Source organism: Nannobrachium achirus (assembly GCF_963921795.1).
Source record: "Nannobrachium achirus genome assembly, chromosome: 13".
NCBI classification, from domain to species: Eukaryota; Metazoa; Chordata; class Actinopteri; order Myctophiformes; family Myctophidae; genus Nannobrachium; species Nannobrachium achirus.
The window spans coordinates 33,896,074-33,911,469 of NC_137833.1; the positions used below are offsets into that span (position 1 = coordinate 33,896,074).

The window sequence follows — 15,396 nt, forward strand, 5'->3', positions numbered from 1 at the left end:
CAGATGTTGAACAACACAGCTAATGGAAAGTCAATGGCGAGGAACAGCGTTTGCTAACAACAATGCATTGTCCCCCCAACGCATGTGAGTGCGTGCGCACACACACACACACACACACACGCACGAACGCATGCACGCACGCACACACACACACACACACACACACACACACACACACACACACACACACACACACACACACACACACACACACACACACACACACAGTGACACACACGCACACACTGATTGGTCGACATTAGTTCTGCTCTTTGATCATTGCTCATTGGCTGGATCCTCTAGTCGACCATGCTTCCTCTCTGAACAAATAGGTGTTTGTGTTAATTGAAACCGCTTTAGTGCCTTTGAAAATCTAGGAGGGAAAAAACTGCATCTGCCATCGCACTTTAAGCAAATTGAAAGCAGTATTTTAAATACAAACAATGTGCTTTGTCAATCCATTCACATAATGTTAGTGTAATCTTCTGCCCAAAAAGTTGTCCCATTCAGCCTTGAAAAATGTGTCTTCATGAAAGCAAAGTAAAGCAACTTTAACTTTCGAATTTTCCACAAATGTAAGGATGTTAACTCAACCTCTGCCAAAAAAATACCCCTTTGTACCCCTTCCCTGCCATGCCCGAGGAACCCGAAGATTTAATAAGCTTTAATTAAAAAGAAATAATTTATCGAAGCGGAACCAAAATAGGCCGGAACTAATGCTCCATGATCGGTTTCTACACTATCGTGATCGGTTTCTACACTATTGAGCGGACCAGTTAACATTGAGGCCGTGAACCGGAAGCGGATGGTCCGTCGTCTATTTTGGCCCGTTAGCTTTCTGTGTAAACTCCGCGGCTTACAGACGGAGAACTTATTGATCAATTGGAAAAATTTAAAAGGATTTGAGAAGCTGATGGAAATACGCGAACACACGATGCATAGCAGTGTCCGATCACGCACGATGGGAACTGGATGATCGCCCGCGTTAACAGGTAGGAGAAGCCAGCAGTGAAAGACATTGAAAAATCTTCGGGCTCCTCGGCCGTAAACTACAAATGAGTTAACAGTAACACACAGTGCTATGGAATACTGCAACTCATGAAATGCATTTACGATATTGGAACTGAATGTATTTTGTATTTGTCTCTCTCTCCAATTCACCCTTTGTCAAGTCCCACCCGTTGTCCCGCCCCTCTTCTCACCCATTGGTTGCTGTGTCTTAATGGGACAAAAGTCCTTTCTCTCCATCCACTACCATTGAAATTCAGTTGCTTCTTCTTATTGTTCTGTGTATTCAATTCTCATTTTAAACTTGGTGTCAGTAAAAAGGAGCCTCTCAGCTGCAGTATAGTGACTGGGCATGTTTAAAAATCCAAAAATTATGTTTTAGCTAATTCAACATAAAAAGGGCGGAACCAGGGCGGGACAAGGCAGAAAGAGCCTGCTGGTTGGTCAGTCAGGGACCAATCAGAATGCTGACAAAGGGTGAATTCTCTCTATCGATCAATTAATCAAACAAAATGTTAGTTTGAAAGTACTTAATGGAATAAGGGATGAATGGTTTCACCCCCAGTGTTGTGTCTGTGCAGAGACGAGTGGACGGAGGCCATCCAGATGGTGGCTGACAAGCTCCAGAAACAGGAGGACGAGAGGATCCAGTGCAGCCCCACGTCAAACATCCACAACCTGGCTGAGGAGGAGATGGACATCACCACCACGCACCACAAACGCAAAGTAACCACACATCACCACCACGCACCACAAACGCAAAGTAACCACACATTACCACCACGCACCACAAACGCAAAGTAACCACACATCACCACCACGCACCACAAACACAAAGTAACCACACATTGTGCGTTCAAAGAAGTTCAAACAGTTCAAACCTTGTATGTCCAAAACCGTTCCTTTTGTATTTATCATTTTAAAAATGATTTAAAGTAGTTTAAAAAGCCGACAACACGTTGTGAGGCGTGTGCTTGTAGATCAGCTATTTTCACTACTTTTGTGTGACACTTTTGTATGATGAAGATGGCTTTAATTTACGGAAAAGAAAAAAAAAATCACACCCGTGTGAACTGAGCGGTGGTTTACCCCCCCCCCCTTCCCCCCTGTGTGTGTGTGTGTGTGTGTGTGTGTGTGTGTGTGTGTGTGTGTGTGTGTGTGTGTGTGTGTGTGTGTGTGTGCGTGTGTGTGTGTGTGCCTGGTCTGGCCTGGCCTGAACAACAGCGCCCCTCCCTTAACATGTGTGGTCATAAAAGGTACTGCAGGCCTGCAGGCTACATACAGACACACACACACGCACACACACACGCATACACACACGGCCACGTATAGGAGACGGTGTAACCACCGCTCAAAAACATACATATTTGAAACTTGGAGATAAGGGGTTTCTGCACAACAGTGACGATGTAAAATCCTAACTCTGAAAGTGCACAAATGGCCCTGTAAGGGAGTTACAAATGGATAAATTAACACTGAGGACTGTGTGCTTAATGAAGATCCATTTACACTCTGTATTAAGTCAACACTGAGAATTTGATTATGTTCTACACTCATCTAAAATAAGATTGTATTCTGCTAATAGTTGCAGGCTCTTGTGGATTTTCAACCTGTCAAAATGTCAGTTTATCAGCAAAACGGCTTGTCCGACATTATTGTACTGCTTCTCGAATGGCCTTCTACTTTTGTAAATGTCTGAATATCTGTTGATGACTCAGAACCAGTTATTTAATAAAAGATATTTACTTTAATAATTGATTGTTTTCCGCCAGACAATGAGTGACTTTGATTACCTGAAGCTGCTGGGCAAAGGAACCTTCGGGAAGGTGATACTGGTGCGGGAGAAGGCCAGTGGGAAATACTATGCCATGAAGATCCTGAAGAAAGAAGTCATCATAGCCAAGGTGAGACTGACCACAAAGAACCTATCGTTGTTGTCGGGTAGAAACCTTGTATGTCCAAAACCGCTCGTTTTGTATTTATCGTTTTAAAAATGATTAAAAGTAGTGAAAATAGCTGATCTACAAGCACACAACACCTCGCTTCGCAAGGTGTTGCGTGCTTGTAGATCAGCTATTTTCACTACTTTTAAGCAATCTTATATGATGAAATAGGGCTTTAAATAATAATTTAAAAAAAAACATAGACATTTGAAACTTGGCGATACAAGGTTTCTGCCTGACAGCCATTGCCATGTTTGTACACAAGGACACTGCCTGCGATTGATTTTGTGACCACACTGTAAAATCATTAGTGTTAAGTGAGTAAGTGAGTATAAAAATGTAATGTATCCTAATTGACAAACTATTTATTCTATTAAACATTTTTATTCATTTTATTCAGCATAGCACTTACTGTAAGAAGGTTTCTGAGTTTTAGTTACAGTAATACAATGGAACTAATGAAAGGAAGAAAATGAAGAAACACATTGAAAAACAATAAATCAATTTAATATAATGCAAATACAAACCAGCTTGGTATTTTAAGACATTTTGTGCATAAAATGGATCAGAGCACATTACAGTACAGTATGTGTACACTACAGAACAATGTGTAATGTGAGCCAGTGTGTGATTTTATTTAGCTACTGTACCTACATTACATGTTTTGGTTTTGTTTAAACTGTATCTTACAACATACTAGTACCAAATACAAGAAGCAGAGAGAGCAGTTTCTTATTTCATTATTTTCCTTATTATATATTTTTTAATTGGCGGTTTAAACTTATCTCTCTACACTAAAAAACATGTGACCGTTGCTGAAGACATTCTAGATTAACAAGGTTAATCTTAACATCTTAATCTTGAATGTTTAGAAGTGAAGTACAGTAGTTAGTCTTTGTACGAGTTTGCAAGTCATTGTTTGCAAGTTCATTTCCATTTCCACATACTGTAGTTGTAATTGCAGAAATTCTATAACAGTATGAGAAATTGCCACATGTCGTACAGACATTACTGTGTTCAAATAATAGTTTGAGACCAAATCATTTTAAACTGAACAGTATATGAACATAGTATACAGTCTACTAGGGAATGCTTTACCTCACATTATACAGTGTAATGTTAAACCATCTCAATGGTTGGAATTAATTTAATTATGTTATGGAGGATGGACCTACTGTATTAAATACTGCAGTTAATGCCATGTCTTTCTGTCTATCAGATGTTTTTAGTTCAGCTCTTTAGTTCATTTCAATTCAGTTAAATTCTTTATTAACAATTCACCTGTTGTGAGTGTGCTGTGAACCGGAAAGCATTCAGCTCAGGGGTCATGCAGTATTATAATTATGGTAATAGTTTTTAAACACATTCAGAACGGGTACACCGTATTGTGTATCGTTATTTTATGCTTTAACTATTGAAAAATAGCAGATCTACAAGCTCACAGCGCGGCACCGAGTGCCGCGCTGCGAGCTTGTAGGTCTGCTATTTTTGAAAAATCGTGAAATTTTGAATTTTGACCCGATTCTTTAAGTGTCTTTTGAATCATTCTAAGGTTTTTTGAAAAACCTGTTTCTATGTCAGCAATCTGGTTAGCCATCGTCAAAGAAAAGGTCCTTTTCACTGGAGCTCAGTTAGCCTGTTCTTGAGAGACTACTATGTCAGTGGTGCTCAAACCTTTTCATGTGAAGGACCCCCAAAAATGATATGTATTTGGCCATGGACCCCCATCTCCAAATATTTAGTTCCAGGGACCACCCAGAAGCAAAATTTGAGTTACAAACGTTCGCTTTAAATAGACAAATATTCAAAGATTTGCACACATTTTCATGACTTTTTCAAAAATAGCAGATCTACAAGCTCGCAGCGCGGCACTCGGTGCCGCGCTGCGAGCTTGTATATCTGCTATTTTTCACTGGTTAAAGCATTCAATAATTCTAGGCCTAAATGGGTTAATAATGATTTTGACTTGTGATTTTGACTTTGGGTTTTTTGTTTGTGTTTACTGTATATCTTGTTGTCTGTCCATGCAGGATGAAGTGGCACACACGCTCACAGAGAGCAGAGTGCTAAAAAACACCAGACATCCTTTCCTCACCGTGAGTACCCTGCACGCACACACACATAAGACATGAGACACGCGTGCATGGCACGCGCGCGCACACACACACACGCACACACACACACACACACACACACACACACACACACACACGCACACGCGCGCGCGCACTCACACACACACACAGCCCTATTGATCCTATACATACCTGCGTCTCCAGAGACTAATTATGATCTAGGGAGCAAGCTGGCGTACATTAACAATGTCTACATCTGTTAGTGTTGCACGCTCACACACATGTACACACACACACACACACACACACACACACACCAGCCGCCGGTCATTTCTCTCTTACTCCAGATGCTGCTGCTCAATGGAAATATACACACACACGCGCACACACACACGCACACATGCATGCACGCACGCGCACACACACACACACACACACACACACACACACACACACACACACACACACACACACACACACACACACGTACAGTCAGTGGGAACAATAGCGGTTCACATCTGAGTTTGCCGCTGTCACACCTGGAGACAGAGAGCAACTGTTCTTTTGTTTAGCAGCTCCCCACACACATGCACACGCACACACACACACACACACACACACACACACACACACACACACACACACACAAACACACAGACACACAAGCACTCACATACAACACGTATAAACACGTCTGCACAAACAGACGCACGCACGCGCACACACACACACACACACACACACACACACACACACACACACACACACACACACACACACACACACACACAGAAAATGCTCCTTGTCGCGTTTCCATGGTTAATTTGATTGTTATATTGTAGTTATGTTTACTGTTGCATTTCTCGGCCAGGTCTCTGTTGATTTTTATCCCAGTGGATCTAACGTGATCAAATGTAGGTTAAATTGAATATAATAATAATAATAATACATCTGGGTGCAGGAGGACACTGCGATTCAGCACTCAGCACTTTTAAAGAAATCTGTACTTGAGTACTGTGAGTAACACAACATTATCTTTTTTTTTTTTTCAGTCACTGAAGTATTCGTTCCAAACTAAAGACCGCCTCTGTTTTGTCATGGAGTATGTGAACGGAGGCGAGGTAAGAGAGAGACACACACAGGCTTGCACGCACGCACGCACGCACACAGACACACGCACACTCACACACACACGCACGCACGCACACACGCACGCACGCGCACACACACACACACACACACACACACACACACACACACACACACACACACACACACACACACAGCTTGAAGAGCCAGTTAAACCACAAGTTCACCACACTAACTGACTGCTATTGGAAGCTCTGCTAAAGCCTCCTCTGCCAGCCACAGACGGCACAGGGACGTTTTAATTTAGCACTACATCATTGATCCTTAAAATTAGACGTATTCTTTTCCAACCCCAATTTACACATTTTCAAGACTCTGTATTGGCCCAATGTGATTTTCATTTAACATTGTAATGAACTTGTAACGAACCAAAGGATTGTTACAGTATGTTTTACATAGGCTTTTATATCTCTCCTAAAAGTCACACATTTTCTTAATGAAGAATAACCCACACAAAATCAATTCCGACCGACAATACCTTTTTACTAAAACATTATTTTTCCCAGTGCTCTCTGGCGCACATAACGCCATTTTAAAAACGAAGGGATAACTTGTCTGTGTTTATATGAATGATATGATAGATCATATCGTTGTTGTCGGGTGTAAACCTTGTACAGCATATCCAAAACCGTTATTTTTTTATTTATCATTAAAAATAGTGCGAGGCGTTGTGTGCTTGTAGATTTGCTATTTTCACTAGTTTTGTGCGACAGTCTTGTATGATGAAGCAGGACTTTACTTTACGTAAAAAAAACTGACAAATTTGAAACTTGGAGATACAAGGTTTCTGCCCGACAGTGACGATATTAATGACACGCTGTGGCATCGGATGGAAGTGAAAGGATGGTTAGACGCATAAATAAAAAAACGACGTAAGTTACTCTGCTCCGTGTTGCTCGCTAACACACAGTTAATTTGCCAACCAACTGGTGTCTCCACTCCTCTCCCCTCTGCTGTTCCAGCCCTCCCACTTTATGTCTATTTATGGACACACCTATGGGGCTGATGCAGCCCCAATGACACCCAGAGACAAAATGAGTTTGGAATCTCACACTTTTCCATTTCTCCCATTTTTAATCGGCACATTTTTTTCCCTCGCAATCTTGGTTCATTCCCTCACACTCAAACTGTCACCTGCTCCCCTCCCAGTCAACTAGATGGTCCAAACAACGCCAGCTCTCTGTGCACGCACACACACACACACACACACACACACACACACACACACACACACACACACACACACACACACACACACACACACACACACACACACACACACACACACACAAGCAAGCAAAACCCTTTACCTCAACGGACTTGTGGCATGCATGCCACACACACACACACGCGCGCACACACACACACACACACACACACACACACACACACACACACACACACACACACACACACACACACACAAACAACCCCATTACAAACCTGCCACAGTCACAGCTGCCAGTACACTGATGAAGGCCCACCTGTCTTGTTACCTCCTCTCACCACCAGCACACACACATACAGTACACACACACACACACACACACACACACACACACACACACACACACACACAAACCGTCTGAGCGAGCAGGCGGTCGGTGAGCACCACTCCAGCGGCCATATGCAAACCTCCCTCAACAATTAATGGGGAGATGTGCAGCCCTTGGCCTCGTGGGTAATTTGTACGAGATGAACGCAGGGGGTGGCGAGGAGGGTGGGGGGGGGGGGGGGATTAGTGTCCTGGTGGGTGTGTGTGTGTGTGTGTGTGCTTTAGTGCCACTCGCCCCCGCGTGGCGATACAGCAGGGCTGAGTTGACAAGTGAGGGATGGAGAGATACTGTAGAGATGGGGGTGGCCGAGGGAGGAGAAGAAAAGAGGTGAGGATAAATCACCTGAAATCAGATGACTTGACAAGTGCAGGGGCGTCAATTGGGTATGGCAGGGGTATGCAGCTGCCATACCCTGGGCCAAGGGGGGGAAATAAAAGTTACTTTTACTTTTAAATATAAATCCATGAATGTCTCTTTGTCTATCTACAAATGCTAAATTTAACGAAATAGTCACTTTAACAAGGTATTATAATTATATTATCCACACGTGTATTCTCCCATCTTGACAAAATGGTATATTCCCAGGTCAGCTGCACAGGTGCAATGCATTATTGTTCATTGTGGCACGTTTACTAACATGCCAAGTTTAGCTGCACTTGAACAACCGTTCCAGGCTGCCATATCTAGCCCAAGAAACCATAGAAACAGGGGAAAAATAAAATGTACTTCTTAAAATAAATGTATCATGCCTGTTGCTAAGGTATGGCAACATGACTGGTGTAGACACCAGTCATGTTGCCATACCTTAGCCTTTTCTGAACTGACACCACTGGACAAGTGATGGATCAGGAGAGAGAAAGAATGAATAATGACACAAAATGTTAATAATAATTCTCGCGCAGAGTAATCTGTGAAAGATGATTGTAGCAGGAAAGGAAGGAGAGCGCTGAGAGACACTGGGCCCTATTTTCACACATGCCTTATCCCTAAACCTTTTTTTTTTTCTTTTTTTTAATTTGTTACTATTTTGAAAAACATTTTTAATTTGTTTAAAGGGGAAGACCACCCATTTTCAATATTGAACAATGCCATTAATATACCTTAGAGGAGTTGCCTAGAACTGGAGGATTGATTTGGGGGTTTGTATTGTAAAATCACACCGTTGTGATGTCATCACAGTGTGATTTACAATACAAAAAGGTAACACAGAAGGTGGGAACGTTTTTCAAATTTCCACACAACTCCTCTAAGGTATTTTAATGACATAGTTCAATATTGATATTGATGTTTTTCAAAATAATAAAGAAGAAGTCAGGGGATAAGGAGTAAAGGCATGTATGAAAATAGGGCCCACTGTGCCATGGCATTGAGAGACGGTGAGAGCTAGGGGTTCGGGGGTAGGAGTCTTGCTCCCAGCTTTTATAGCAACTGGTTAGGCTGTTAGCAAGGGCTGTGTGTGTGTGTGTGTGTGTGTGTGTGTGTGTGTGTGTGTGTGTGTGTGTGTGTGTGTGTGTGTGTGTGTGTGTGTGTGTGTGTGTGTGTGTGTGTGTGTAGCTGTTGGAGGTTGGGGAGGTGGTCCAGGGAGGGTGGTGGTGGTGGTGGCTGGGGGGGTGTTTTGGGGGATCGGCGGCGGCGGTCGTCCTGTCTTTAACTAGACTGGTGTATTGATTAAACCCTTGATTTGGCCCGCACCGCGCAGCCCTGCGCCAACCCAGCCCAGAGGAGAACGCAGAGCGGAGTGTGTGTGTGTGTGTGGGGGGGGGGGGGGGGGGGGGGGGGCATCGGCGACGGCGGCTAGATGAGGCGCCAGCTGCCGAGCTCCTCCGCCCGTTTTCCTCCGAGACCCCCTCCCCCCCAACAACCACCCACCCACCCGCCTGCACACACGCCTTCCCTCCAGTCACACGCACATGGGCGCACGCGCATACACACACACATACCCACACACACACCCACACACACACACACACACACACACAACCATCTATCATCTCAATATGGCGCAGGCAGCCAGTTTGTGTTGTGCTAATTTCCTCCAATAAATCAGTAATTATTGCTGCGCCGTCCCTGCTGTCTCATTCCCCACCTCTCTCCCTCTCTCTCTCTGTCTCTCTCTGTGTCTCTCTCGGTGTCTCTCCCTCCCTCCCTCCCGCCCGCAGCTGTTTTTCCATTTGTCCAGAGAGCGGGTTTTCTCCGAGGAACGCACGCGCTTTTACGGCGCCGAGATCGTCTCGGCCCTCGACTACCTGCATTCGGCCAAGATTGTGTACCGTGACCTCAAGGTAAAGGCCCAGGGGAGCGTACATGTGAGTGAGTGCTTAGCATGGAATGGGTGGATGGATGGATGGATGGAGTGGCAGTGGTGGAAAAAGTACTCAACTTGAGTAAAAGTATCAATACTGCAATGTAGAAATACTCCGTTACAAGTAAAAGTCCAGAATTCAAAATGTGCTTGAGTAAAAGTACGAAACATGTACTTAAAGTACAAAAAGTAAAAAAAATAAAAAAAATAGCTGATCTACAAGCTCAGCCACGGTCTAAAGTAGTTTATGTATGTTTTATAATATCATAATTTATATCTGCAAAGTAACTAGTAACTAAAGTTTTCAAATAATTGTAGTTGAGTAAAAATACAATATCTGGATCTGGGATGTAGTGGAGTGAAGTAAAAGTATTGGAAATTGGAAATACTGAAGTACAAATACCTCAAAATTGTACTTAAGTACAGTATTTAAGTAAATCTACTAGGTTACTTTACCCCACTGGGTGGGGGGCTGTTGAAGCTTTTTGCAGGACAGGAAAGCTTAGTGATTCTCTTTTTTTATCATTAGTTTACAACCCCCCCCTCTCTCTCTGCGTACCCCCTCTGGCTTTTTATACAGGAGGATGCGAGTGGCGCAGGATGAGTGGAAGAGTAATTAAAGAGAGAGGGACAGACAGACAGACAGACAGACAGACAGACAGACAGACAGAAATAGTTTCTGATTGGGCTAGAGAGGAGGCAGAGGGAGGGAGCCCATGATGCCACAGAGGTAGAGGTAGATGGATGTGTGTGTGTGTGTGTGTGTGTGTGTGTGTGTGTGTGTGTGTGTGTGTGTGTGTGTGTGTGTGTGTGTGTGTGTGTGTGTGTGTGTGTGTGTGTGTGTGTGTGTGTGTGTGCGCAGTGTGTGCATGTGCGTGTGCCTGCCTGCCTGCCTGGCAGCCTTGGCCCCAGCCCTGCACACAGCAGCCAAGAAAACAGAAGAGAGAGTAGAGAGAGTAGAGAGAGACAAAAACATTCAGCCATTAAAATGAAAAGGTTGAGTGGTTCCACTACACACCTCAAGTTCATTTCTCCTTTCTGCTTGGAGGGCATGTGTGTGTGTGTGTGTGTGTGTGTGTGTGTGTGTGTGTGTGTGTGTGTGTGTGTGTGTGTGTGCGTGTGCGTGCGTGTGCATTTGTGCGTGCTGTGAGCTTGTATATTAATGCTAAAATCTAAAATGACACAGATGCTATCCTGGTTTTGAAGGGTCAAGCTCTCTGAGATATTTGAGATTGCAGTGCCTAATTAGCCTATGATTGATTCCTATTTACTCCAACCTGGGCTTGACAGCGACAGTGATCAAAAAGTGAGGAAAGGAAATGACAGAGATCCCACCCTCGAGGACCATTGTCGCTTTGTGTCCCCTATGGCTACACGGAGCTGGATATTTCATATATCCCGGTTTTTCAGATATCCACATCGAAAAATATCTAGGTCCACACGGAGCTGGATATTTCATGTATCCCGGTTTTTCAGATATCCACATAGAAAAATATCTAGGTCCACACGACAAAGATATCTAGGTCTAACAAGCACACACACAGTAAAGTCTTCAGAGATATCCGGGTTCCCTGTCTACACAGATCCAGTGAATCGGATATTTTTCAATCTCTCCACTTATTTATTCGGTTTAAAAAATATCCAGTTGCACAGCCGAAATATCCAGCTTCGTGTGGCTGCAAGCCCCAACAGCACAAAAAAATGTCTAGCTTCAGAAATATTCAGCTCTGTGTAGCCATGAGATTCTGATGCTAAAAGTTCCAAAATGGATTGTACTGTAGCAAGGCAATTGTATTTGTACAGCACATTTCACATCAAGCGAAGGAAACACATTAATCGAATTGTAAAATTACATTTGGATGCATAAAATAAAAGAAGTAAGACATTTATAGATCCAGTTACGGTGCAGAGGAGAAATAACTCAATCAAAGGCAGCAGCAAACAGAAAGGCCTTTAGTTGTGCTTTCAAAGAAATAAGAGTGGAAGCAGCAAGAGGCAGTTTTCCGGGAGTTTGTTCCAGATATGTGGTTCATAAAAACTAAACGCTGCTTCCCCATGTTTATAGTGGTTATAGGGACTGAGAGCAGACCTTTCCCAAATGACCTGAGAGGCCTGGATGGTTCATGATATTGTACAAGATCAGAAGTGTATCTTGCTTTGTATAAAGCTTAGACCAACAGTAGTATTTTGAAGTGTAAGTATTTCAGAACTAGAGAAGGGGTCTTCAACAGGGGGTCCGGGACCCCTAGGGGGTCCTCAGAGTTACCACAGGGGGGCCGCCAATCTTTGTGATAGGATCATTATTTTAAATTAACAACTGGAACCCCTCACATCCATATTCTGAGGAGAACTTTAGCCAAAAATAGCAGATCTACAAGCTCACAACGCCTCGCGCTGCGAGGCGTTGAGAGCTTGTAGATCGGCTATTTTTGGCAAATAGGTTTGGTGTAGAGGTAAAAAAGAGCAGACCAAGTACAGAGTGAAATGTCAAGTTAACTAAAAACACTAATCCACGAATCTATCTATCAAATCGATGAAAATCTGCATCACACATTTATACAATATGTAGAGGGGATCCCTGCTTCTACTCTCTCTCAGCTAAGGGGTCCTTGTACTGAAAACGTTGAAGACCCCTGAACTGTGGTGGTATGCTCCACCTTTTTGGTATTTGTAAGGAGTCGAGCAGCAGCGTTCTGAATCAACTGCTGTCTTCTGATGGAGATTTTACTACTTTAAGACACTGTTACGGTAATCAAGTCTTTAGTAGTTCTCTCCTCTCCATCTCTCTCCAGCTGGAGAACTTGATGCTGGACAAAGATGGCCACATCAAAATCACTGACTTTGGCCTCTGCAAGGAGGGCATCACAGACGCTGCTACCATGAAAACCTTCTGTGGTACTCCTGAGTACCTGGCACCTGAGGTAACACTTTGTTTTATTTTAATTTTAAATGTTGTCCCTATTGTCATCAACGTTGTTGGGCTAATTGGCCAAATACGGTACATCGTGTTGCTTTTCTGTTGCAATTCTCTGACTCTGTGTGATCTCAAACCATGCACAATGCGCATTGTTAATGCAATTCATGACCTACTGTAGTGGAACTTTCAAAATACGTTTTGATCAGCACTGGAAATAAGGATAAAAAAGGCTAATAAGCATGCTGACACTAGGGCATTAACAACGAGTTTTGCAAGTCGACTCAACTCAGTAAAAGCTTGAGTTGAAGTCGACTTTGTTAGATGACATCTAACAGTTTCTTTTCAACTTTCGACTTTCCCTGGTGGGAGTCGACTTGTGCAATGAAGTCGACTGAGTCGACTTGTCGACTTTTTGGTTAATGCCCTAGCTAACACGCTGTCAAGTGATGCTGGTATCCCATCAGGTCTGATGATTAACGGTCAACATTATGTTTAACTCTTTGAGAGTGTAGAAATGGAGCCAAATGGACCCGTAGCGTAAAATGAACGCAGAGGTTTTGACTGTGTGAGCAGCTCTTAAGCCAACGGTTCAACTGGTGAGAAGACATTGTCAGGGCAGAGAGCAGTGCTGTGGGTGGCAGAGACAGAACCATGGAATGACAGAGTGAACTGGAAGGGAGGCGCACATTCCACTTGGAGAAAAAAGAAGTGAAGAGGACAATTTGGCGAAGCATTATTTTTTTCCTCTACTTTACGCTTTTCTTTTATTCTTTTTTCTCTCTTTTTTCCATGAGCCCTCTTCCTGTGTGTGCCAGGAGCTGATTGGAGGGTGTTGGTTATTTTTTCACAGGATGTGTATCTGTCTTTGTGTGTGCGTGTGTATGTGTGTATGTGTGTATGTGTGTGTGCGTGCGTGTGCGTGTGTGTGTGTGTGTGTGTGTGTGTGTGTGTGTGTGTGTGTGTGCGCATGTGACTGCAGTAGAAAGTGCGGGCTAAAGCGAGGCAGATGGCGGCAGATGGGCGAGGTTGGAGGAAGGTGCTCGGAAAAAAAAACCTGGAAATGTACACCAGCGCCGCTCTGCTCCGCCTGCACGCACGCACGCTCCACTCCGCTCCGCCCGCATGTAAAAATAACACCGCATGCCGGGAGCCAAGTTACAGAGATGCAAAGTAGCTGGGATTTATTAAAAAAAACAAAAAAATAAGAGAGAAAGAGAGGGAGGGGGGGGGGGGGGGGGGGGGGGCGTGTAGAAGAGACAGAGAAAGATGAGAAGGGACAGAGAAATATTTGAGCGGGATTCATACGGTTATCTCGTCGTCCGTTAGTGAAATGTGACTTCACCGCTGAACGAAATGAGGTGCGCTGATGTTATTAGCCTGATTTAGACTTTAGATTTATACTATCGTTTACTGAAAATGGCCAATCTAAAAGCTCACAACACGTCTGCAGCATGCCTTGTTGTGAGCTTTTACATTGGCTATTTTCAGTGCAGGCAATAGAACGACAGTAATACAGCTTTGTTGAATCACTTATCCATCCTTATACATAGCAGAGAGATTAATATTGCGGGATAATGCTTCATTTATACTCCTTGGTACATCGGTGGTGCTCGCCGAAGTACAAATCAGATTGTAGGCGTTGTACAGAGGGTCATGGCTCGTTGCTGTTGGGCAGAAAACTTGCATCTTCATATTTAAACTTTTTATGTTTAGTTGTAAAATAATGCACTACTTCATCATACAAGTGTGTATGCGTGTGTGTGTGTGTGTGTGTGTGTGTGTGTGTGTGTGTGTGTGTGTGTGTGCGCGCACGCGTGTGTGAATCCTGTCCCACCTCCCCGTCCCAGCAGCTTGGAGACACCACATGTCCACAAGACAAGACCTTGTCCCTCAACACGTCCTCTTTATCGAACGCCTATTTTTGTCCTCTACAACACACACTCTCTCTCTCTCTCTCTCTCTCACACACACACACACACACACACACACACACACACACACACACACACACACACACACACACATTCTCTCTCTCTCTCTCTCTCTCTCTCTCTCTCTCTCCCATGCCTAGGGCTGTGGGGCAGCGTTCTGGCTCTGTGTGGATTAATCTGCTCCCTGCCTGCAACCGAGCTGCCACCACTCTCTGCTGGTCCCAGGACACACACGCACTCATACACGCACACGCATGCACACGCACACACACACACACACGCACGCACGCACGCACACACGCGCGCACACACACACACACACACACACACACACACACACACACACACACACACACACACACACACACACACACTGCTTTGACTCCAGACGTAATTGTAAGACTCCAGACATAATTGTAAGCTGATATAAATTTTATAAACAGCGCATAGTGAATATATTAATGTACCTCGCAGTGTACAATGGTGTGTGTGTGTGTGTGCGTGCGTGTGTGTGT

At 43.9% G+C, this 15,396-nt stretch overlaps 1 protein-coding gene across 2 annotated transcripts in view; it reads left to right on the top strand.

The window, feature by feature from the left end:
- Positions 1–15,396, top strand: part of akt3a (v-akt murine thymoma viral oncogene homolog 3a) — a gene marked incomplete at its 3' end in the record, with an annotated part of 81,578 nt that overhangs the window by 54,861 nt on the left and 11,321 nt on the right. For both annotated transcript variants that reach the window (XM_080741041.1, XM_080741042.1), the window contains exons 4-9: positions 1,590–1,734; positions 2,781–2,912; positions 4,982–5,047; positions 6,079–6,147; positions 9,891–10,013; positions 12,826–12,954. In XM_080741041.1, the coding sequence (XP_080597167.1) occupies positions 1,590–1,734; positions 2,781–2,912; positions 4,982–5,047; positions 6,079–6,147; positions 9,891–10,013; positions 12,826–12,954 (664 nt within the window). The remainder of the gene's footprint in view (positions 1–1,589; positions 1,735–2,780; positions 2,913–4,981; positions 5,048–6,078; positions 6,148–9,890; positions 10,014–12,825; positions 12,955–15,396) is intronic.